Below are 26,457 nucleotides of genomic sequence, written 5' to 3'. Positions count from 1 at the left end.
CAGGTCTTAGCAGGTCTAAACCAGGTCTAAATCAGGTCTAAACCAGGTCTAAACCAGGTCAGGTTAAAACAGGTCTAAAACCAGGTCTAAACAGGTCAGGTCTAAACCAGGTCTAAACCAGGTCTAAACCAGGTCTAAACCAGGTCTTAAAACAGGTCTAAACCAGGTCTAAAACCAGGTCTAAACCAGGTCTTAAAACAGGTCTAAACCAGGTCTAAAACAAGACTATTTCAGGTCTAAACCAGGTCTAAACCAGGGTCTAAAACCAGGTCTAAACCAGGTCTAAAACAGGTCTAAACAGGTCTAAACAGGTCTTAAAACAGGTCTAAACCAGGTCTAAAACAGGTTAAAGCAGGTCTTTCTAAACAGGTCTAAACCAGGTCTAAAAAGGTCAGGCAGGTCTAAACAGGTCTTAAAACAGGTCTAAAGCAGGTCTTAAAACAGGTCTAAAAAAAACCAGGTCTAAACCAGGTCTAAACCAGGTCTTAAAGCAGGTCTAAACCAGGTCTAAAAGGCAGGTCTAAAAGGTCCAGGTCTAAAACCAGGTCCAGGTCTAAAACAGGTCTAAACCAGGTCTAAAAAAAACAGGTCTAAAGCAGGTCTTCTAAAAAGGTCAGGTCTAAACCAGGTCTAAACCAGGTCTAAACCAGGTCTAAAACAGGTCTAAACCAGGTCTAAAACAGGTCTAAACCAGGTCTAAAACAGGTCAGGTCTAAACAGGCAGGTCTAAAACAGGTTTCTCAGGTTCAGGTCTAAACCAGGTCTAACCATCCAGGTCTAAAAAACCAGGTCTAAAGCAGGTCTTAAAACAGGACTATTTCAGGTCTAAACCAGGTCCAAATCAAGTCTAAACTAGGTCTAAAACAGGTCTCTATTCCTGGTCTAAACTAGGCCTAAACTAAAAAGCCCATTTTGCCCCATACTTTTACTCTAAGATCTAATCATGGTCGTTGAAAACCTTGCTGTGTTTTGACGGGCTGATGTCCTTCGGCTGAACTTCTCGAGCAGATTTCCCGACTTGATGCTTGTCCTGTAATGAACGAGCGTCTTGGAGGGAAAACCTGTGATGTGTGATGGAACAGATGTGTTTGGATCAGAGCGGAGACTCGGAGACGGGCCCCCGCTGTGTTCGGGAGCTCATAATCTCCATTAGGCAGAGATGGTGTGAGCCGTCCTCCCACAGGACCCACCCTGAACCGCCGCTTTACCGACTTATCGAGAACACAGGAACACACACACCTACACTGCTCTTCTTTGTGCTCTCCTTTTCTCAAACTCTCTCCTGTCCTTCCTTTTCTCTTCTTCTCTATCCTCTATTTCCTCCTGAACTCTCCTCTCCCTCTCTCTTTTTCGTTCTCCTCCTATTCCTCCTTCTTCCTGCCTTCCTTCTCTCCTCTTTCCATCTCCTTCCTCCACTCTCTTTCTCACCTCCCTTCAACGCTCTTCACCTTTTCTGTGACCCTTACCCTCCCTGTCTTCGCTGTTGTCTTTTTCCTTCGTCTTCACCTCTCCTTCCTTTTCCTCTCCTCTTTCTGCTAATTTTCTGCCTCTCTCCTTTACCCTATCCTCCCATCTCCTCCTTTGAGCCTTGTCTCCTTCCCTCTCTCTTCCTCTCCTACGCTCTTTTCCCCGCCTCCTAACTTCGCTCGTCTTCCTACTCTCTCTCTTCCCCTTGTCCTTCCTTGACTCCTCTTCTCCCTCCCCTCTCCTACCTCCTATCCTCCCATCTCCTCCTTTCATTCCTCGTCCGTCTCCTTGTCTCCTTCCCTATCTCCTCCCCTCACCCTGTCCTCTCTCTCTCTTTCCTACACTCTTTTCTCCTCTCCTAACTTCCCTCCTCTTCCTTCTCTCTCTCTCCTTGTCCTTCCTTGACTCCTCTTCTCCCTCCCCTCTCCTACTTCCTATCCTCCCATCTCCTCCTTTCATTCCTCGTCCGTCTCCTTGTCTCCTTCCCTCTCTCCTCCCCTTACCTTGTCCTCTCTCTTCCTCTCCTACACTCTGTCCCCTTCTCCTAACTTCGCTACTCTTCCTTCTCTCATTCTTCCTCTCCTACGCTCTTTTCTCCGTCTCCTAACTTTGCTCATCTTCCTTCTCTCACTCTCTCTCCTTGTCCTTCCTTGACTCCTCTTCCTTTCCTCTTTCCTTCCCTACACTCTTTCCCCGTCTCCTAACTTCACTCCTCTTCCTTCTTCTCATTCTTCCTCTCCTACCTCTTTCCCCCTTTCTCTTCTCTCTTTCTTTCTCCTTGTCCTTCCTTGACTCCTCTTCCTTCCCTCTCTTCTACCCCCTATCTTCCCATCTCCTCCTCTCAGCTCTTGTCCGTCTCCTTGTCTCCTTTCCTCTCCCCTCCCCTCACCTTGTCCTCTCTCTCTCTTTCCTACACTCTTTCCCCCTCTCCTAACTTTGCTCCTCTTCCTTCTCTCACTCTCTCCCCTTGTCCTTCCTTGACTCCTCTTCTCCCTCCCCTCTCCTACCTCCTATCCTCCCATCTCCTCCTTTCATTCCTCGTCCGTCTCCTTGTCTCCTTCCCTCTCTCCTCCCCTCACCCTGTCCTCTCTCTCTCTTTCCTACGCTCTTTCCCCCTCTCCTAACTTCGCTCCTCTTCCTTCTTTCTCACTCTGTCCCCTTGTCCTTCCTTGACTCCTCTTCCTTTCCTCTCTCCTCTCCTACACTCTTTCCCCCGTCTCCTAACTTCCCTCCTCTTCCTTCTCTCTCTCTCCTTGTCCTTCCTCGTCTCCTCTTCCTTCTCTCTCTCTCCTTGTCCTTCCTCGTCTCCTCTTCCTTCTCCTCTCTCCTCTCCTCTCCTCTCCCCGTCCTCCCTTCTTCCTGACAGCTGACAGCACAGGTATACAGAAACAATTAGCTGACAGATCCAGTAGGCAGAGGCTTCATTAGAGTTTATGAGTGTTCACAGCTGGAGTCCACACGGGGGGATTAAACTGTCCATTTACTCAACACGACACAGAGACACACAGACACACAGACGCAGAGACAGAAAACTGGATAACTGTCCTAGTCCAATTTAAACTGATTTATCTGAATGTAAACGTGGGACTGTATGGACGTAGGGAACCCGCAAGCCGCCGCCTTCCAAATGGTAAATGTGCTCCATCGACTCTGGGTCTGATTCACTTCCGGTGTTGAGGAGTAACAGATTACATGTACCAGAGTTATGTAATCAGAGTACAAATTATGAGTAACTGCATTCGGTTACAGTTACAGTGTCAGTGAGTGGTAATTGGATTACAGTTACTTGGATGAATTAAATCACTTTCCCCATCACTTTCACTTTTTTTTTTTTTTTTTCGGTAATTCCACTCATTGCTGGACACTAAACCAAGTCTAAAACCAGGTCTAAACCAGGTCTAAACCAGGTCTAAACCAGGACTAAACCAGGTCTAAACCCTAAACCAGGACTAAAACCAGGTCTTAAACCAGGACTAAACCAGGACTAAACCAGGACTAAACCAGGTCTAAACCAAGTCTAAAACCAGGTCTAAACCAGGAGGTCTAAACCAGGTCTAAACCAGGACTAAACCAGGTCTAAAACCAGGACTAAACCAGGATTAAACCAGGTCTAAACCAGGTCTAAACCAGGCTAAACCAGGACTAAACCCAGGTCTAAACCAGGTCTAAACCCTAAACCAGGTCTCTAAACCAGGACTAAACCAGGTCTAAACCAGGTCTAAACCAGGCAGGAGTCTAAACCAGGTCTAAACCAGGACTAAACCAGGTCTAAACCAGGTCTTAAACCAGGCTCTAAACCAGGTCTAAACCAGGTCTAAACCAGGACTAAACCAGGTCTAAACCAGGACTAAATCAGGTCTAAAACTAACCAGGTCCACACCAGGTCTAAAAACAAGGACTAAACCAGGTCCAAACCAGGTCCAAACCAGGTCTAAAACCAGGTCTAAAACCAGGTCTAAAACCAGGTCTAAACTAGGTTTAAACCAGGACCACAGCAGGACTAAACCAGGTCTAAACCAGGTCCAAACCAGGTCTCAACCAGGACTAAACCAGGACTAAAACCAGGTCTAAACTAGGTCTCAAACAGGATTTAACAGGAATAAATCATGCTGCGTGGACCGTGTCTCCTCGTCTTCTATCAATGATATTTTTTATTTGGTGAAGTAAAGACTGGGCTTTTTATTGTCTTTTAGCAAAAAATAAAATAAAATGTTATAATACCCTTGTCTTTTCTGCTCTACAGTAAATCAAGTAATCCAAAGTATTCAGATTACATTACTCACTTTAAGTAATTTTATGGATTACGTTACAAACTACATTTTGGTGTGTGTAATCTGTAATCTGTAGGGGAATACATTTTAAAAGTCACCTTCCCAACACTGTTCACTTCACATTGAAAAAAAACATCTGCTTCTGTCAGACTCTTTATTTAAGGCTGCACTCACTCTAGGACTTTAGAACCTTGCCCAAACATGGATCGTCCCTAAAGCGCGGTACGTTTGTCCAGTGTGAGCGTAATCGAATCGTGCTCAGGCGCAGCACGATTGGGACTTTGGCCCAGTTGGAGGAGATGGGCCAAAGCACAGCACGGTTGCTCATGTTCACTCACTCACACACACGACTTTATCGTACGAGCCCTATTAGGTGAAGTGATGCTACTCATAAGAGAAAAACGGTGAAAAAAAATGCTCCAAAACTCACGGCAAACCCACACTCACCTTCAATAAGGACTGTGACAGCTGCCTCTTGTCTCTCTATCATCACTGCTCCGACCTGTTTTTACATCACGTCAGCCTCACTATTTAAGACATATTTCTGCCGCTGGACTTTTTTTCCCTGCTAAAAGAGTTAGTACATGTAAACAAACAATGCTGTGTGATGACGTCATTGGATTGTGGCCCGGTTCGGTCTGCATGTGAGTGTACCCTAAAATATTCGTATTAACCTGCTCTATATGATCCTGGAGTTTTTGTCAATTCTTGTTCTACTGAAACTCAACTCCAAATTTGACCCTATAACTGCAAGCCTCGATGAGCTTCATTTGACTATAGATGAACGGTAGAGTAACGTTATATTCCCTTCTACAATCCACTTCTTTATGCAGTTTGCTTGGGAACTACGAAGGTTAAAGACTCCAGTAACACATCTGGAAAAGTCGATATGCACTGGGATAAATACTTCATGTAATCGATTTACATTAAGCACAGACGAGAGGCATTCAACTGTACCGAAACAGGAGGGAAATTGGATGTGTACTCTGATAGAAATTTAGATCGTGGAAAGATTTCTTTCAATCTGTCTATGTGTAAATGAATGTGATTTCTACCTGAAACCCAGACCAGTCATTAACATGTGTAAATGTTCATCAAACACAACTGTCTCCTCCTTCAGGAAGCCCTTTGTTGATTTACCTGTCCTCAACCGTATGTTAATTCAGCACCAACCTCTGAAACCAAAGTCAGTCTGCTTTGATATGTATGTAACTTGTATTTCTGTATAAATACTCAAAGCTCAAATGCTCTGGGGCAGATACTTGGGCAGAGACTCTGGAAGACTGGAGCAGGGACATGCTGCAGAGGAAGAGGCTGTTGAATAAACCTTGGTCTATATTCCAAAAACTCATCGGGCTTTGCAAATGGATTCATTATTTATCATCAAGAGATACATATTTTTTTGCACAACAGTCCTCTTTTGTTTTAGATTCCGATGCAACAAGGATAATAACAAATACTCTTTCTTTAGACAATAGAATGTGATATTCAACATTAAACTTTCTATTCTTCAATAGAACTTTCTTTTCTATTCCCATGTGGTCTTATATCTGTGTAATCCTCAGTGGTCCAGGTTAGGGATGGGCATGATTAATTGATTAATCGATGATTGATCATTAAGAATTTCATCGATTACGTTAATTTTAATCGACAAACCGAATGTAGGTTGCTGTGTGTACGGTGACCAAACAGGTCTGTACATGTGTCTCTACACTCAGAAGGAGCGAGACACAAACAGTGGGTCAGTCTGCAATGTACCGAAGCACAAATGCGTATTTAACGATGATTTGTACAAGAAATTCCACGTTTTCCGTTGCGTTCGGGACAAGTGTGAGTCCATGTGCACAGTGTATAAAGCAGCACATATGTTTCAGTGTCCAGTGGGAAAAAGTTTTACCAGGTGAGAGTCGCGCAATGTCGATGACGAGTCCCCCACTCCCTCCCCCCGTAACGGTGTCCTGGTTTTGACAAACGCAAATCTGGTCACACTAACCTGTATTCACCTGAGTCGTGTCTTTTAATCCAACAGAAGTTGACCGCATCAGCGACACAAGAGCTGTAGTTTTATCTTCGCTTAGTTTATGCAAATTAGCGATGCAGTTTTAAGTTTCGTTTCTGTGAGAGTTGAACAAAACTGAATTAAACACATTATAATGTCAAACGGGCTGATGTGGCTCTAGAGTCGTTACGGTTTATATGTCGTAAAGTTGAATTTATTTGTGCAGATTAGTAGTGCAGATAGTAATAATAATGATGATCATTTTAATATAAAAATGTTAATGATTAATCGATAATCGATTGTTAATTCTTCCGACGATCGATTAAGAAAATTTCATCGAATGCCCATCCCTAGTCCAGGTAGGTTCCATCGTGGTCCATGGCCGTATACTAGTTTATGTGGTCAAAATCATTCTAAACATATTTCTGTCCTGAGAATGTGACTTTTTTTGATATCAACGCCTGCTGAAATGAGTATCTAGTTTCAAGTTTTAATATCTGCTTTTCGATACTTTAGTCAACCCTAGTTTCCAGTGTACAGAAAGTTGCAATTGTCCACTTCAGAAACACCGAAACGCCGTCCCACTCTAACACGTAATATGTAACAACACGAGACCGAATCGAGTTATAAGTTTATCCCGAGTTCTGTGCCCCGTCTTTGTTGTAACATCTTCAGTTAGTTTGTAAAAGCCCGAAAGAAATCAATAGACGGGTCATAGCTGCTGCCAAAATATAGTCCATCACAAATAACAGCGCACTGTCAAAACTCAAGAGAAGTCCAGTGAATGAAGTCCTGTGGGAAAAAAAAAACTGAAAAAAATAATCGATCGTTGCCTCTAAAGGATTGCAGTTTTTGTAAAGAAAGAACCTCAGATGGACAATGAGCACGTTCCCATTGGACAGTGTGTGTTTTGAAGTGCTGCTGGGAGTATGGTGTCCACTCACACCCCACTGGGACCGAGAGTGGAGTGACTGTGCAGATGGACCAAAGTTAAAATGAGAAAATAAGAGAAACTTGAGGAAAGAATGTGAAATTTGGAGAGCGAAATTGCCTCTCTGGTGCTGGCTTCGATATTTTTCAGAATCAATTTTGTTTTATTTATGTTTTGGTTTGAGGGTTGAGGTCTATAAGCGACTGAAGAGAGGCACACTGAGAATCTCGGCGCGGTATCAACAGCCCAAGGCCCCTTCACGAGCTTTAAGGGCCCATAACACGCTATTTTCTCAGCTATGTTTTAATGCTGTTTCCACGTCAAAAAACATACCCAGAGTTGTGTTTCGTTTCATTCACACAAAGCACTGAATTCTTCTTCTTCAAACAAAAAAACACCCCGTTCCAGCTTGCGATTGTCATGTAGCCGAGGTGAGACCAAGTTGTTGTTTTGCAAGTCTCAAGCTCGAGTCAAATCAAATTCAGACAAGTCCAAGTCGAGTCTCGAGTCACGGGCCCATAAGTCCAAGTCATGTCCGAGTCGTCTGCTTTGAGCTTCACGTCATTTCAAGTCTTTAAACCAAAAGAAACAAATATAGCTTAGATTTTTGCAAGTTATACGACTTTTAAGACAAATTGTACTTAAAAAATCATAGTATATCTGCATATGAGTATTTATATAGCAGGGGTGTCAAACTCAAATTCACAGAGGGTCAAAATTTAAAACTGGGACTAAGTCGTGGGCCAAATTAAATATTTATTTCAAAAACATCTGCATCTTCTTTCGAGATCTTATTAAAATAAATGTTTAATCATTGACATCCAGAACAAGCATAATATAAAATAATGACACAATTTTAAATAAATAATGTCTCTATATCCTATCTGTAGCGGACAGGCCGGCTCTAATACATATCTGATATGATCTCGCGGGCCAAATATAATTGTATCGTGGGCCAAATTTGGTCTCCGGGCCTGAGTTTGACATGTCTGTTATAGAGTATATAGAGCTGTAGAAATGTAAATGTTCCCTTTTTAAATGTCTTGACAAGATCTTAGAATAGAAAGAATTCAGATTTCAAGTCTTCTCAAGTCACAGGCCTCAAGTCCCGAATCAAGTCCCAAGTCAGTGACCTTGAAGTCCAAGTTGAGTCCCAAGTCTTAGTCCATTTTATCAAGTCAAGTCTCAAGTCCTAAAAATAGTGACTCCAGTCTGACTCGAGTCCAAGTCACGACTTGCAAGTCCCCACCTCTGTCATGTAGTAATACAGGAAGTGCTCCAGTGTGTGTCTAAAATCCACACACCTTCACTAGAATCATCTGGATCATTTCAGCCTCGGAATCGCCAATCCCCACTGAATTAAAAGGCAAAAGGAGCTGTTAACTTGAAAACTACAGCTTCATGACATTACAGTTTGATGGAAAAGAGCAGCTTGAGCTTTGAAGGTGTAAAAAAAACGCACGTGGAGTTGTGCATTTCTTCATTCACACATTTTTGAGTCACCTTTTTATTATTAGTCTGTCTACACCTCCAAAGCTCAATGTTCAAAGTTCAAAGTCAGCTTTACTGTCAGTTTCTTCACACGTACTAGACACACAAAGGAATCGAAATTACGTTTCTCTCCGTCTCACGCTTGGACAAGACAAACATTTAAGTGCACAGACCCAACAAATAACATCAACTCTAACCACTACTATAACCATAAATAAATAAATTAAGATAAAAACACTAGTGTGCAGTACAGTGCAGTTCAAGACAGATGTGATGTCATGCAGTGGTAGTTTTTAAGTTAATATCTACTTTTAAGTTCAGTTCAGTAGAAATTGGCAATTCCAGGGCTGAAACTATCCAAAGGTCTGTGGAGTGTAAAGTTTTTTGGTGCGTTTATTACATTGGCGTGAGAAATGTAACTGTTTTGTAGCTACAACATCTGTACATTAGTCATCATATTTTCACTATTTAATCAATTTCACCTCATTTAACCCGTAAGTATCAGTAAAAGTTACAGGTACTGGGCTTTAGAATGAAGCTGATTTTTCACAAACCATCACTTTTTGGTGATATAAGAAGGTGAAAAGTAAACCAGACGTCCAGATAGAGCAGAGTTAAGACGAAAGAACAACACAGTGGAGCACTTCCTGTATTACCATATGACAGGGGTCTCCAACCTGTAGCTTCGGAGTAACTAGTAGCTCTTCATCCCCTTCCAAGTAGCTCACCAAGGGATTTCTGAATTACTCATATTGTGCTGAACGACTCAAAGTTGATGAACTACGAGGGGTGTAACGATATCCAAGTCTCACGATACGATATCGTAAAGGTATGAATCTCACGGTACGATATTTATTGCGATATTGTGGGAATGATGGGGAGGCTCACAAATAGGGACGTAACAATATCCAAATCTCTCGGTACGATATTTTCACGATATACATCTCACGGTACGATATTTATTGCGATATTTTGCATAGGTTAAAAAAAGTGGTTAAGAAAATATGCGATTTTTTCCTCTTAAAGACTCTGACAAGACTTAATCCAAAGAGCTAAGACTTAAAAGTGCTTAGAACTGTTATTTCTTCTTGTTGTCTACACTGAAATGGAGCAAAGGATCCTGGTCTATATAGTTCCCTCTGTGTTTTTTTTTTAGCTATAACTCTTAATTTAAGCAAAGTGACTTGTAATTTAATATATTGTGATTTCGGTTATTGTTACATCCCTATGAACTATTGTAAAAATATATAATTTTGATAATTAACTTAACTGTACACTTATAAATGGATAAAAGTTTATGTTTTATAGGTATTTAACTGTTCCAAATCAAAGGGTGTCCAATGCTAAATTTCTTATGACCTCTAAAAGTTGTAGCTCTTTGGCATTTTCTTTTTGTAAAGGTCACTCACTGGAGGAAAAACGTTGGAGACCCCTGCCATATGACATCACAAGGTAGAACAGAGTGTTTTCGGTCTAAATATGCAGGGTTTGTGAGTTAAACTTGTGTGAATGAAACAAAACAAAACTACATGTTTGTGGTGAGGAAACAATATTACAACATAGATCAGAAAAATATGAAAATAGCGTAAAATGGGCCCTTTAAGGCACAATTAATTCATTCATAGTGCAGTACAGTTATAGTTATAGATACTGCAAATGCTTTACAACCAAACGGCTAAACATTATGGCACAAGAGCAATAAAACTGAACTGCTTCTTGCTTGTAAATTACACACATTTAGTAGCTGAAACATGAAAGTTTATGAACCCACCACACTGCCTTTTGTTTGACCTCGGAAAAACAACGGAAAGATTTGCCAAGAGAACAAACGCCGCAATAAAACGCGGAGCATAAAGCGCAAATGTATGCAGAACAAAACAAAAGATGAAAAATGTTTGTTGACACTAGGCGCCACGACGGCGGAGCTCGGTTCGGTGCGACTCCGAACGACGAGGAAAGACTGGCAAAGACGAGCGCGAGGCAAACAAAGCGACTCGTGTGGTCTTTCGGAAATGATAGGAAACGGATCCGATGTTACTGCGAGAGGAAAGCAGGGCAAGAACACAGCGTACACGGACATTATATCCTCATATTACATACACAATATCTCCCACTAGCTCCCAGCGCTGTTCCTTTCATATCCAAGATTCCCGTTATTTTCCTATTTGTCTGCCGGCTCTGACTGGAATGACAAAGCGCGTGATCCGGCCGTTTTGGGGTCTGCGGTCGCCTCCGTGTGCAGCCCGTATTAAAGGAGAGCGAGGCGACTGGGCAGCGGCGGGTGGAGGTGTTTGGGGACATTGTGGATCTTTTATCTCCGCGGGTTCCAGAAGCAGAGAGTATTATCAAACCGAGCAGCCAATGAGAGACGTGGACACTGGAGGGCTACTTCATATGGCGTCTCTATGCACGACGACGGAAGGAGATGCTATTAGCGATTGTCTATTGATTCTCGGTGTTGTTATGCTGTTATTTGTGATTGAACGTGATTCGATGATGTTTTGATGTTACGGTTTGGTGGAAAAACAGATCTATAATAAGGACAAAAGGACAAAAAGAGGGGGTATTATGCTGATTTTTGCTTTTTACCATGTTATAATGTTGTTCTTTCATCAAAAAGAGGCCTGAAGAGGTTTTAAATGTCATGTTTGAGTCATTTAGCGATCTTTCCAGAGCCCTTTTCAAACCCTTCCACGCGACAATTCTCCATAAATATACAAAAACATAATAGAAAACTACACAACAACTTGATAAACCTGTGCAACAGTTTCAATAGCAAGATGCATGCTGATTTTGTTATGATAGAGTTCTGCAGGGGGAGTGACTTTGTGTAGAGAGCAAGTGGATGGGAGAAAGAGAAAGTGAAACTAAAAGTAAAAAAGACCCTCTTTAAGAATTGATGAATGCAGTTTAGTTTGAACAAATAATCATGTAAACAAGACTAAATATTCTTAAAGTGCTTACGACAGCGCTTAATGATTTTCAAATTTTGACTTAATTTGATGGGACAATACCGATTATAAATATATAGTATAGTTTTACACCAATCAAGAAGCAATTTGTGAAGAAAAGTTGAAAAATTTGTTGAAAGTGACAAGAAGCAGAGATTTCTAAATCACTGATGACGTCATACTGGAGAGTTCTAACCAAAAGTTTGGCACAGTTTGCACTTTGTTTTGTTTTTACAATATTTAAGGTGTTTTGTTGTATTTGAATTAGTCAATAATAATTTCCATGTACATTAGAGGACTTTTGGCTGAGTGTACTACATGGTTGCTATAGGGACCCGGTCAAGCAGAAGTAAACAGCAAGGCCAAAAATTCAAGTTAATGCATCTGATATAAAAATGTATTCAACAGATACATATGTACTCTAATTTATGAAACTGTTTACCTTTTTTCTGTACCATTTTTGGTTCTAAAGTTACATATGTTTTAAACAGACCATGTATGAAACATGGAACAAAAATTATTTCCCAAATTTCAAAGTACCTGCAAATCATGTCAATAAATTGATGTATTTCATCATATCTTGTGTTATTCGATCTCTGAACTGTTGATGAAGGTACATGATTTAAAAAAAAAAAAAAAAAGTATTTAAAATGATAAAAATTTGCTTGGAAGGACTGACATATTCTATAGAAAATAGTTTCCTTTCATTTTGAAGTAATATTAAAGTATTCGGAAGAAAAAAGCGACAAATTATGCAAAATCATGCACCTTCTACTTGCTTGCACAATTTTTCCTCCGTTACTTTTCCCTCCGTTCCATGACCTTTCTTAATAAAAAATCTCATTACTCAAAAAGTAAGAGGTTTTTCAACCTAATCTTGTACCATATGGTAGAAAACTATATGAAGCAAATATTCAAACCAGTTTGTTAAGGATATGTAAGTGAGAACCAAGAGTTATCACTGTTTTTATTTATTGCCCAAAAAGTGCTGCATATTTTATTCCCTCTGTTACCAACATGAGTTTTAAAAATTTTTGTCAACAACTTGAAAGAAAATCACAGGTTTAACTTTACTTTGTTGGAGTGTTAACTCTTTCCTACATTCTGATACTTTACTTATTTCAATAGTTCCTCTAGTTTCTGAATAAGAGACATTTGAATGTAAAAAACCTGGCCCTGTTTCCCTCCGTTACCACTTGACCGGACCCATGTGTAGGGTGATATGGAACTCCTTAGTGCGATGTCATGATTTCTAACCAGGAAGTTAAATTTGAATTCTAAAACATTGCTAACATGGGGAAAAAAAAATAAAAAAATCATATACTTTAATAAAATCTTAAATATAAATATCTTAACTGTGTTTTAGTTAAATGAGTAGTCTAACCTGTCATAGGACTTTAAGAGTTTTAGAATAATGTTGATATAAAGGCCACCACACACTAGATTTTGGCTGCAATTTGCTTCTCCCCTGGTTCAAGGAGGTGTGACCCAACTTCGTGTCTTTCGTGTGCGATTTGGCAGAGTTCTGATCTTTTGAAAACTTAAGAGCCCCAAAGGAAGTCATTTTACTCTAGACAGGAAACAGTTCACGCTCAGAGTTTTGTAGCCTGTGGTCCGCATCCCGCTGGGGTCTTTGTGATTGGAGATTTTAAGTCTCGTAAGATTCTCCTTGTGTCTGTGATGTGCACTTTTTGTCGCACATTTAAAAATCAATTAAGAGCGGAAAATCCTGTAGTGTGCGGCAGCCTTTAGTCAGAATTATAAGACCACAAGCAACATAAAAAGAGCTACTATTTACTATTGTACCACTACTATTTAGTGTTGGGAAATAAGAGCCTTTTGTTTTGCAGTAGGACTGAGCGTAGGCGTTAATGTTAAAAGTTTTGTTATAGTCCAGCTGGTCTGCACATACACAGGGCAAAGATAGTGAAGATATGGAGGCGCACTTTTTGCCATTTGTCCATTTTTTTACTTAACTGTAACTTCACTGGGGTAGGGTCCCGCCACCTGCTTGTCGTCATGGCGATAGATGAGTGTAATGCCATGTAACGTAATACTGGGTGTGGTGGATACTTCTGCCACCGCTCCACAGTGTTTGCGTTATTTCATTTCATTTACATTAAGTTAATTACAGCACACATAGTTCAATTTAATTCCTTTATTTAGATTTATATTCTAATTTGGGTGCACACGTTTTAGTTACCGTATTTTTCAGACTATAAGGCGCACCGGTTTATAAGGCGCTATATCAGTAATGTTGAATTTTCTCGTCTATTTTCATACATAAGGAGCACCGGATTGTAAAGTGCATTAAGCGAAACAAACGGACGACACTTGAGACTGATCCTTAGTCCAGGCGTTCACGATCCTTTGGCTGATCGTGATGTAATTCGCCCGGCGTTGCCTCCCTGACTTGGTGAATGTGTGTTATGAACGTGAATGTGGATGGATAATTAAATTTTGTTATTTACATTGAGTAATAATGTGTTTGATGCAGCTTTGCGCACATTTGTTTACGTTTTACAGAAATTAAACTTAAAGTCACAATGGCTCAATTGCATGAACGATTTCAGCTCCGACAATTCATCAACCGGTGTGGCTTCGTAATTTACCAAAGTCATACTAAAACATTTTGATAGATTTTTGGTGCACTGTGTACCACAACCAGAATTAATACATAAAGCACACTGTCATTTTTTTGAAAAAAATAATGATTTTAAATAAGTAAAACATGGTAATCTAAGTCTGAATTATCATTTACACTTGTTCTTTTTTGTGTTTGCGTGGCCAGATGGACGACCCTTGGCAGAGACCATCTATGCATCTACGCCAAACAAAGGGAGAAGCACAATTTAGTTAGTTTGTCCAGTTTGTTTATGGTCACTTTATTATCGTGTATTATTTCCTGTATTATACTTTTTTGCCTTCTTGTTACTTTGATTAAGTTAGTAGCTTCAGTTGGGTCTAGTTTAGTAGTTTTAGTTTAGTTGTCTGGTTGGGTTAGTTTTGTTCTTTTCAGTTTGATTTAAAGGTTGTATAGAGGATTTTTTAAGGAAAGAGAAATACAGCGACAAGCCTTTTTCAAATGTTCCTCTAGAAATCTTTTGGAGACCGACACCTCAGTTTTTAGACCCTTTGTCTGCTTCAGTCGCGCAATCGCTGAAAGGAATCTCCAAGAATCACCTCAGTTTGTCTTTGCTCCTTTTCTCCTCCTTTTCTTCTTTCAGCGACCTCAAAAACGGACTTTCTTTTGTGGAGAACTGGTCGTGGATTCTCGTCCGGCATCGCAACAAACTTTGTGCGAACTGCGAGGAAGCTACAAGTAGAAAAAGCCTCTAAGAACCGCTGCATAGTTACCCTAGAAATGTAGAGAGTTTGATTGACAACCTAACAGCCAATAGAAAATGAGGCAACCTTGTTTTCTATTGGCTGATGTTTGTCTGGCCTCACTAAGTCCACAGTTCATAGATTTTCATTCTTTTTTTTTTGGTCATCATAATTACAAAGCTGCTGCAGCTCTGTAATGGTATTTTAAACTTTCATTGACAATTTGAAACTGAAAAAAAAAAAATCCTACATACAACCTTTAAGTTACCACAGAAGGGCCTGACTTTTTGTTTGTTGATTTACCTAATTTGAGCTTTTGTTACATATGTATATTCTTTTACTTTATTAAATTTAAACTTATTTTTATACCTTGTCTGTCTGTCTGGACCACTACACTGGGGAACACACAATGCACTTCAATGGTATAACTCAGGGTTGTCCAAACTTTTTTCACTGAAGGCCACATATTGAAACTTAGGCCCACAGACGGTAGTGAATTTTTCAAAATGTTGCACCACACCTTTAATAAGGCTTGAGTTAAGTTTAGTAAAGTCTGTACCATGTCAAAATAGTTAAGTTAGTAGACATAAATGAGCAGTAAAAAGAACTACTTTTGGTCCCCGGGCCATAGTTTGGACATTCCTGGTATAAATGATGTTTGAAACAGCTTCTTCTTCAAAAACCTTCAGATGTTTCTAACTTAATCCCAGGTTGGATGGTGTCAGGAAGGGCATCTGGGGTAATACTTTTTGCTAAATGAATCCTGCACATCACAATGTTATTTCTAACTCTGAGCAAAGGTGCAGTAACAGCGTGTTCAGTGACACCCAGATGCTTTGGAGTTTAAATATAGCGCAGAGCTGCATGTCCTTCTGTGTGCAGCTCCTCCCACCTCGCTTTCTCCTCTCTCTTCCTGCGTTCTCTTTCTCCTGTGATCCGTGCAAATCCTTTTCCTCTCCAGGTATCCTCACCCGCTCCGGCCGCCGAGCAGAGGGACCAATCGGAGCCCGCGTCGACGCGCCAATCAGCGGACAGAACCGCCCCCGAACGTCCCGCCCCCCCCAGCAGCGCGTCTGTTCGGCGGGTTTGAACTTTGGATGTCCTTGGCCCCTTCCTCTCTCTCTTCATCCCTTCTTCTGACTCCCCAGGCCACTCCACTCACTCTCTCTCTGTGTTTCTGTTTTCTCCCTCCACCTCTCCCGCTCTCTCCATCCCTCTTTCTTGGCTGTCTATCTCTCTCTTTTCCCCATAGTCCCCCCTCCCCTTTTTCGCTTCTCCCAGTTCTGTATAAATCAATTTCTTTCTTATTTCTCTCTCCCCGTCCCTCCTATCTCTTTCTCCTTTTCTCTCTCTCTCTCCTTCACACATCCCTCTCTCCCTCTCTCTTTCTCTCTCTCCAGGTGTATTGTTAGTCTGCACACGTTGGGATGACCTGCTGTTTTCAGTCCTGCTCTTGTCCCGGTGACAGACAGCAGAGAGCTATGACCCTCCTCCCCTCCTCCTCTTCCTCCACTCCTCCACTCCTCCTCCCTTCTGCCCCGCGGACCTGTCACTTTGGCCCATCCTTCTGTCCTCCTCGTCTCCCTCCTTACCCCCCGCGGAGAGCCTGATGGTGCTGTATCTCTGTCTCTCGCACGTTCGGGCCATTACTGCTCCAGGCGTCTGTGTCCCGTGTGCCCACTTTAAAGCTTCGCCGCGCGCCTGTTTTCCAGGAGGGTGGAATCAGGAAACGGTCCGGAATGTCCCAAAGTGTGGCTTTAAATCAGGGGTGGGCAAACTTTCTGGCTCGCGGGCTACATAGGGTCCTAAAGTTTGACTGAAGGGCCCGGACAGAAGACAGGACATAACGTGTTAAGAGCTCAGATTCATTACGTTCTTATTCACATTTATCTAGGACTTCAGACGCGCTACACGTTTCATCACTGCTGTGAAAGATTCAGAACACATAAAACTGTTGACACCTGTTCCACTGCACACCACAAGTGAATGTATATCGTGAGTTCACCGTTTTAAAATATGACTGGTGACTGCTCAAAATCAAAGCTCAAACCAAACAACCACAGACACACACCTGTGAGTGTGACAAAACCTGCCTCCAAAATGTTGTTCACATTAACAATTACAACTCAGAGACCACAGGATCCCTAGATTGATTATTACCAATTCAAAATGGAAGCAGTGCAGTCTTATATCTTCAGCACCAACTACTTCACTCATGGTCTGAATAACTCCTGTAAGAACACTTTCCCATAAAGCATTGCGGCCAACATAATACGCCGCAACTCAATGTATATATAGTGCGCCATCTACTGGGAAACGCTGGAAATGCATGACAAATAAAACATCAACAAGGTTTATTATTGTAATTTATTCCAGTTCGGCGGGCCGGATTAATAGGTTTAAAGGGCCGCATATGGCCCCCGGGCCGTAGTTTGCCCACCCCTGCTTTAAATGGACAGTATTTCCATGGAGACAAGCTCGATCGCAAGTCAGATCTGTGAAGAGACGGGCCTCCTGAATGTAAGAATGTGACTGTGAAGCAAAAAATAAATAAATCTGTCCTCTATCTATCTATTCATCTCTCTATCAATCTTTCTTCCTCTCTTCTTCCCTGCTCCTCCATCCATCTATACTTCCTTCTATCCATCCATTCAACCATCTTTCCATCTTTCCATCCTTCCATTTCTCCTTCCATCCCTCCTTCCATGTGTCTATTCATCCATCTACCCATCTATGTTTTTCTCTTTCCCTTTATCTATCTTTCTTCCGCTCTTCTTCCCTGCTCTCTCCCTCCATCCAACTATCTAACTATTCTTCCATCCATCTATCCATCCATCCATCCATCCTTCCCTCCATCCATCTATCGTTCCCTCCACCAACTATTCTTCCTTCTATCTTTCCATCCTTTCATCCATCTAGCTTTCCACTCTTCTGTCCTTCCTTCCATCTATACTTCCTTCCTTCCATCCGTCCATCCGTCCTTCTCTCCTTCCTTCAATCCTTCCTTCTATCTTCCAACCATCCATCCATCCAGCCTTCATTCGTTCCTTCCTTCCTTCCATATTTCCATCCTTTCATCCATCCTTCCATCTGTCTATTCATCCATCTGCCATCTATATTTCTCTGTCCCTCTATCTGTCTTTCTTCCTCTCTTCTTCCCTACTCCTCCATCCATCTATCCTTCCCTCCATCCATCTGTTCTTCCTTCCATCCAACTATTCTTCCTTCCTTTCATCCATCCATCCTTCCACCTTTCTATCCTTCCATTCTTCTGTCCATCTTTCCATCGATCCATCCATCCTTCCTTCCATGCTATCCATCTTTCCTTCCATCCTTCCTATCCTTCCATCCTACCTTCTATTTTTCCATCCATCCTTTTCTCCTTCCTTCCATCCTTTCTTCCACACTTCAATCCTTCTTTCCTTCCTTCCTTCCTTCCATCATTCCTTCCATCTTTCCATCCTTTCATCCATCTAGCCTTCCTCTCTTCCTTCTATCCTTCCTTCCTTCTTTCCCTTCTTCCATCTTCCCATCCCTCCTTCCATCCATCCAACCATTTTTCCTTCCTTCCATCCTTCCTTCCATACATCAATCCTTCCTTCCTTCTTTCCCTTCTTCCATCTTCCCATCCCTCCTTCCATCCATCCAACCTTTTTTCCTTTCATCCATCCATCCATCTTTCCATCCATCCTTCCATCTTTCTATCCTTCCATTCTTCTGTCCATCTTTCCATCGATCCATCCATCCATGCTTCCTTTCATCTATCCATCCTTCCTTTCATCTTTCTATCTTCCTTCCATCCTACCTTCTATTTTTCCATCCATCCCTTTCTCCTTCCTTCCATCCTTTCTTCCACACTTCAATCCTTCTTTCCTTCCTTCCTTCCTTCCTTCCTTCCATCATTCCTTCCATCTTTCCATCCTTTCATCCATCTAGCCTTCCTCTCTTCCATTCTATCCTTCCTTCCTTCTTTCCCTTCTTCCATCTTCCCATCCCTCCTTCCATCCATCCAACCTTTTTTCCTTCCTTCCATACATCAATCCTTCCTTCCTTCTATCTTTTCATCCTTATATCCATCCATCCATCATCCTTTGTTCCTTCCTTTCATACTTCCATCTTTCCATCCATCCTTCCTTCCTTCCTTCCATCCATCATTCTTTTCTTCCTCCCATCCTTTCTTCCATACTCCAATCCTTCCTTTCTTCTATCCTTCCGTCCATCTATCCCTCTACATCTCCATCTCTCTGTCTATTTCTCTCTCTCCTCTCTCCTCTTCTCTTCTCTCTCTCCGTCCCCTCATCACATCATGTCTCTTATTACCAGCCCTGACCTCGTGACTCTACAATCTGTCGTCTTGTCCTCCTGACACGGGGTTATGAGCCTGAGGGACGACAGAGGGACGGGGGGAGGACGGAGGGACGGAGGGACGGGGGGATGAGGGGAGGAACAGAGGGAGGGCAGGGACGGAGGACGGGGGAGGGGGGGGTGTCACGTCCCTTTAAATATAACACTCCCCTTTAAACGTGAAACTGTCCCTGTGCACTTCACATCCTCTGTTCATCTGATTAAAAAACTAAATCAAAAAAGTAAAAGCAGTAAAGGTACACAGCCATTTTAATACCACTAGTACTATTACTACTACTGCTATTGCTACTACTACAACTACAAGTACTACTACTATACTAACGAAGTCGATATAGTAAAGTATATGAAGGTACACAGCCATTTTAATACCACTACTACTACTACTGCTACTACTACAACTACAAGTACTACTACTATACTAACGAAGTCGATATAGTAAAGTATATGAAGGTACACAGCCATTTAATACCACTACTTACTACTGCTCTACTAAACTACACAGTCTACTACTCTACTAACGAAACGAATATAAAGATTATACTACAACTACTAATCTACTACTACTACTACAACTACTAGTACTACTACTATACTAACGAAGTCGATATAGTAAAGTATATGAAGGTACACAGCCATTTTAATACCACTACTACTACTACTACTACTACTACTACTACTTACTGCTACTACTACAACTACAAGTACTACTACTATACTAACGAAGTCGATATAGTAAAGTATATGAAGGTACACAGCCATGTTTTAATACCACTACTACTGGTACTACTACTGCTGCTATGACTACTACAACAACTACAACCACAACTACTACTACTACACTAATGAAGTACATATAGTAAAGTATATGAAGGTAGTCATAGCCATATTTTAATACCACTACTACTACTACTGCTACTACTACAACTATAACTACAACTACAAGTACTTCTACTATTCTAATGAAGTAGATATAGTAAAGTATATGACGGTACAGCACTAATACCTACTACTACTACTACTACTAACTACTACAAGTACTACTACTAAATAACAAGTCGATATAGTAAAGTATATAAAGGACAGCCATTTTAATACCACTACTACTACTACTGCTACTACTACAACTACAACTACAATTACAAGTACTACTACTAAACGAACGAAGTCGATTTAGTAAAGTATATGAAGGTACACAGCCATTTTAATACCACTAGTACTATTACTACTACTGCTATTGCTACTACTACAACTACAAGTACTACTACTATACTAACGAAGTCGATTATAGTAAAGTATATGAAGGTAAACAGCCAATGTTTAATACCACTACTACTGGTACTACTATACTACTGGCTACTACTACACAACAACTACAACTACACGTACTACTACTACTATACTAATGAAGTAGCTATAGTAAAGTATATGAAGGTACACAGCCATATTTTAATACCACTACTACTGCTACTACTACTACTACTACTACTACTACTACTACTACTACTACTACTACAACTACTACTACTAGTACTACAACTACTACAACTACTAAACATATATGAAGGTACACAGCCATATTTTAATACTACTACTAGTCCTACTACTGCTGCTGCTATTACTACAACTACTACAACTTTAACAACTACTGCTACAACACCTAATACAACAACTACTACTACCACAACTACTACACTAACAAAGTAGATATAGTAAAGTATATGAAGGTAAACAGCCAAAGTGTATTACCACTACTACTAGTACTACTACTGCTACTACTACTACTATTGCTACTACCACAACTACTACAACTATAACAACAACAGCTACAAACAACTACTACAACACTACTACACTACAACTACTACACTAACAAAGTCGATATAGTAAAGTATATGAAGGTACACAGCCATATTTTAATACCACTACTACTGCTACTACTACTACTACTACTATTGTCACTATCACAACTACTACAACTATAACAAGAACTACTATAACTACTACTACAACATCTACTACAACTATAACAGCTACTACTACAACTACAGCTACAACAAGTACAACTATAACAACAACAACAAGAACTAACTACTACTACTACTACTACTACTACTACTACTACTACTACTGGTGCTACTTTTGCTTTGCTTTGTTATCAAAACGTATTATAGTATAACACATTTTCTATTTTATTTATATATTTTATAGAGTGTGATCCTTGATACTGTTTCTATTTGGATTCATTTACTATCCACCAAATCCCCAAAACGCCTCATTTACTTTTTTGTTGTTGTTGTTGTTTACAGACAAAGGCAACCGACAGCAAATCCTGACTCTGAACTACCCGAATTACTATTTTATTATTTTAATTTTTCATTAGACGTGCAGGTAAACACACATGATTCTTTAAAGTCTGGTCTAAACATTTGTCCAAAAAAACGTGAAGAGAAACTGAAAACACCGCATAAACTACATTTGACTACGGCGATCCATTTTCCACCGGCATGAATTCACACTGATCATAACACCGTATCGGGCTGAATTAAGAGTCCGCCGCTTCTCTTCGCGTTACTGCTGAGGCAAGCGCCCGTCAGAACCGTAACGCCGCACGTACACGAAGACATAGGAGTCGACTTTTAACCTGGAGGAGAAGAAAAACGTTACAGAAATTGCCGTAAAGGTGTAAACTCTCTCCGCGGCCGACTTTTAAAACCCCAACGCGCCGCAGCGAAGAAACGTCCAGTCCAACGCAGAAATATAAGGCTATTTAATATTCAGCATTAGTGTGTACTGTACATGCACGAGGCGGTTGCTAGGCGATAATAAAATGCCCACATGCACAATGAAGTGATGTAATGTAATATGGTATGACACAGTAACACACATTTATATGCACCATGCTGGAGAGGCCTCGGGCTGGTGCTGCTGTGACTAAGAATAGCCTGCGATGGGAAAACAAGGGGAACATTTACAGTTGCTGATGTTGTGTTCTCGATCTACAAAGATACTTCTGTATTTTTTTACTTAAAGGTCTTTAATTAGACAAAATTGAGCTTTTAGACGTGTTATAATCAGTGTTGGGGAGTAACGGATTACATGTACCGGAGTTATGTAATCAGAGTACAAATGATGAGTAACTGTATTCGGTTACAGTTACTGTTTCAGTGAGTGGTGATTGGATTACAGTTACTTTGTTGGAATAAATGGATTACAGGGCGGTATTTTCCTGTTTTTTACATTTTGGGCTAAACCAGGTCTAAAAGCAGGTCTAAACCAGGTCTAAACCAGGTTAAACAGGACTAAACCAGGATAAACCAGGTCTAACCAGGTCTAAAAGCAGGACTAAACCAGGACTAAAACCAGGTCTAAACCAGGTCTAAACCAGGGTCTAAACCAGGTCTAAAGCAGGTCTAAACAGGTCTAACCAGGTCTAAACCAGGTCTAAACCAGGTCTAAACCAGGTCTAAACCAGGTCTCTAAACCAGGACTAAACCAGGTCTAAACCAGGACTAAACCAGGTCTAAACCAGGTCTAAAACCAGGAGGTCTAAACCAGGTCTAAACCAGGTCTAAACCAGGACTAAACCAGGTCTAAACCAGGTCTAAACCAGGTCTAAACCAGGTCTAAACCAGGTCTAAACCAGGACTAAACCAGTCTAAACCAGGTCTAAACCAGGACTAAACCAGGTCTCTCTAAACCAGGTCTAAAAGCAGGACTAAACCAGGACTAAACCAGGTCTAAAACCAGGTCTAAAGCAGGTCTAAACCAGGACTAAACCAGGACTAAACCAGGACTAAACCAGGTCTAAAAGGACCAGGACTAAACCAGGTCTAAAACCAGGTCTAAACCAGGTCTAAACCAGGTCTAAACCAGGACTAAACCAGGACTAAACCAGGTCTAAAAGGCAGGACTAAACCAGGACTAAACTCTAAACCAGGTCTAAAGCAGGTCTAAACCAGGTCTAAACCAGGTCTAAACCAGGTCTAAAGCAGGACTAAACCAGGTCTAAACCAGGTCTAAAGCAGGACTAAACCAGGTCTAAACCAGGACTAAACCAGGACAAAACCAGGACTAAACCAGGTCTAAACCAGGTCTAAAAAAAGGCAGGACTAAACCAGGTCTAAAAGCAGGACTAAACCAGGACTAAACCAGGTCTAAAAGCAGGACTAAAATAGACTAAACTATGACTAAAACCAGGACTAAATCAGGACTAAACCAGGTCTAAACTATATGCCACCTAACAGTAGAGTGAACATAAATTTAAGGCAGCAGTGATCTCATATAAAAATCATTTCTCTATCAATAATATTTTTTATATGCTTAAGTAAAGACTGTTTTTTTTAATTTTCTTTTAGCAGACAAAAAATCTTATCTTTACTCCTCTACAGCAAACCGTTGCTTATTCATGGAGACTTGGGCTCAACAGAGAATTTGAAGAGAACAAACAAGAATTTTCAGGATGTGGTTGGTACATTCATGTAGTTTTAAAAGCATAACAATATCAAGTAATCCAAAGTATTCAGATTACGTTACAAACTACATTTTGGTGTATGTAATCTGTAATCTGTAGGGGATTACATTTTAAAAGTAACCTTCCCAACACTGGTTATAATGCTGTTGCCTCATCAAAAACAGACCTGGAGTTGTGTTTTGTTTCATTCATTTCGTTGTTTCATTCACAAAATCACAAACCTTCGCGACCCAAGTCAATAGACATTATTCGTAAATCACAAACTAAAGATGGATTTGACCATTATTGAATATTAATAAAGATATTTTATTGTGGACTGAGTGATCGTGTCTCTCTACATTAGAATTACTCAAGTTTTAAACAATGAAAAACAGTAAAAGAAGCAGCAATAAAAGGATCCATAAGTCGCCTATTTGGACCTTAAATGTAGCCCATTTATTTTTCTTTTCAACATTCAATTGAACCAGCAATATTGGAATAAAATAGTCAATAAAATAATCACAAAAAGCTTAGAAATGAGACGAAACATGTCTTAACATTTCAACATTTCCAGTGAGATCTGTGGGCCTGTCTGTGTTTTCGCTCTCTCATGTGTCAGAACTGTTTATTGCCGACCAACACACTAGGGATGTAAAGATATCCAAAATCTCACAGCACGATATTATCACGATATGCATGTCATGGTACAATATTTATTTTGATATTTTTCAGTGGCTAATACACACTTTGTTGCTTTTAAAATACCTTGACAAGATTTTGGTGTGAATTATTTCCGTCATCATCCAAAGAATTCAAGTAAAAAACATATTACTTCGTATTTCTTCATGTTGTTTGCACTGAAGTGAATCATGGGATATGTAGTTTCTGATGTTCATAAGCTGTTGCTACTGTAAAACCATGCATTCGGGCAAAGGAAAATGTAATTCGATATATTGTGACAGCCCACGATATTATTATGAGACTTTTGACAATACGATATCACGATATTTTGGTTATTTGTTTACATTCTTTCTACACACAGATCGTGACAAGGTGACCCCCCAAAAAAAAATCTTGTGACCCACCTGAGGGTTGTAAGCCAATCTCTGGGTAACAATGGTCTACATCTCCAAACCTCAAGATGCTCAGTTCCATCTTGTGATGTCATTACTTTTTTAATTTATTGATTGATTTGGTTTATTTAGCAGGGACAGTGTACATTAAAGGTTGTATAGAGGATTTTTTTAAGGGAAGAGAAATACAGCGACAGTCCTTGTGCGCGTTCAGAATGACTGTTGAAGTTTCCTGTCTAGAAGTAATTCAGCGACCGACGCGTCAGTTTTTAGACCCTTCGTCTGCTTCGGTCGCGCCATCGCTGGACGAGATCTCCAAGAATCACCTCAGTTTGGCTTTGCTCCTTTTCCTCTTCTCTTCTTCTTTCAGCGACCTCAAAAACGGACTTTCTTTTGCGGCGAACCGGTCGTGGATTCTCGTCCGCCGTCGCGACAAACTTTGTGCGAAAAGCGAGGAAGCGACAGTTCGAAAAAGCCTCTAAGAACCGCTGCGTAAACCACGTAATCCCCGCGCTCCGACGAGTCAGTTACACTAGGGAGTTTGATTGACAACCCAACAGCCAATAGAAAATGAAGGAGCCTCGTTTTCTATTGGCTGATGTTTATCTGGCCTCACTACGTCCACAGTTGATAGATTTTCATTCTTTTTTTTTTTGGTCATCATAATTACAAAGCTGCTGCGTCTCTGTAATGGTAATTTAATCTTTCACCGACAGTTTGAAACAACAAAAAAAAATCCTCCATACAACCTTTAATCAACATTTTCATAAATGTAGCAGAATTAGCCAGAGAGGTTATTTTACATCTGTAGTCCTTGGACAGATGGTAAACATGGTCACCATAAAAACACAACAACAATAAGAGGTATACAAAAAAAGTGCAATTGTGCATAACAGTTCAATTTGGTAGTTTTCAAGTTAACAGCTCCTCTTACCTGCCTTTAGTTCAGTGGAGATTGGAAGTTCCTGCGCTTAAATTATCCAAATGTGAATGGGTGTGGAGTTTAAAAACACAGTGGAGCACTTCCTGTATTACCACATGACATCACAAAGTGGACCAGAGTGTTTTTTTAACTCGAGAACTCAGAACTCAGCCTAAATATGTACAGTTTAAATATGTGAAACGTGTGTGAATGAAACAAAACACAACTCCAAGTTTGTTTTTGACATTATAACAAGGATTTAACTCGATGCAAATACTGATTATCTGTACATTTTACATCAGATGCCCTACCTGAAGTCATCATTTATCCTAATAATAAAAAGTAGACTATATTTTATGACCCATTTAGCTATGTAAATAAACCATGACAGAGGAACAACAGGCTGGAATAGTCACAGATATTTCCACTTATGTATATTTTTTTGTACAAAAATGAATTGCAAGATCAAATTCAAACTGGTTCAAGCTGATTTTTGTTTGTTTGTTTTTCCACCAGATGCCCTCCCCGAATACTAGACAAATGGCCGCTGTACTGTGACTCTGTGTCTCTTTGTAGATGTCATGTTTTCCCTCAAACAAACCCTCGTCTGGATCTTGCCAACAGCTACACTCCCCTTCAAGCCCCAGTTCCATCCGATGCGTTTGTGGTTTTGTCGCATTCATTCATTCATTCATTCAATTCCTCTCCCC

The 26,457-nt window shown here is 40.6% G+C and overlaps 1 protein-coding gene across 1 annotated transcript in view; it reads right to left on the bottom strand.

The window, feature by feature from the left end:
• The window catches only part of pvrl2l (PVR cell adhesion molecule related 2 like), a 292,584-nt gene extending 276,000 nt beyond the window's left edge, over window positions 1-16,584 (bottom strand). The window contains exon 1 of the mRNA XM_055157102.1: window positions 16,491-16,584. Coding sequence (XP_055013077.1) covers window positions 16,491-16,584 — 94 coding nt within the window. The remainder of the gene's footprint in view (window positions 1-16,490) is intronic.
• Between the last annotated feature and the right edge of the window lie 9,873 nt (window positions 16,585-26,457).

The sequence above is a fragment of the Boleophthalmus pectinirostris genome, unplaced genomic scaffold (genome assembly GCF_026225935.1).
Source record: "Boleophthalmus pectinirostris isolate CB_2022bp ecotype Guang Dong unplaced genomic scaffold, ASM2622593v1 HiC_scaffold_21, whole genome shotgun sequence".
Lineage (NCBI taxonomy): Eukaryota > Metazoa > Chordata > Actinopteri > Gobiiformes > Gobiidae > Boleophthalmus > Boleophthalmus pectinirostris.
The sequence above is the reverse complement of the archived record's forward strand: the minus strand, read 5'-3'. Positions and strand labels throughout refer to the sequence as shown.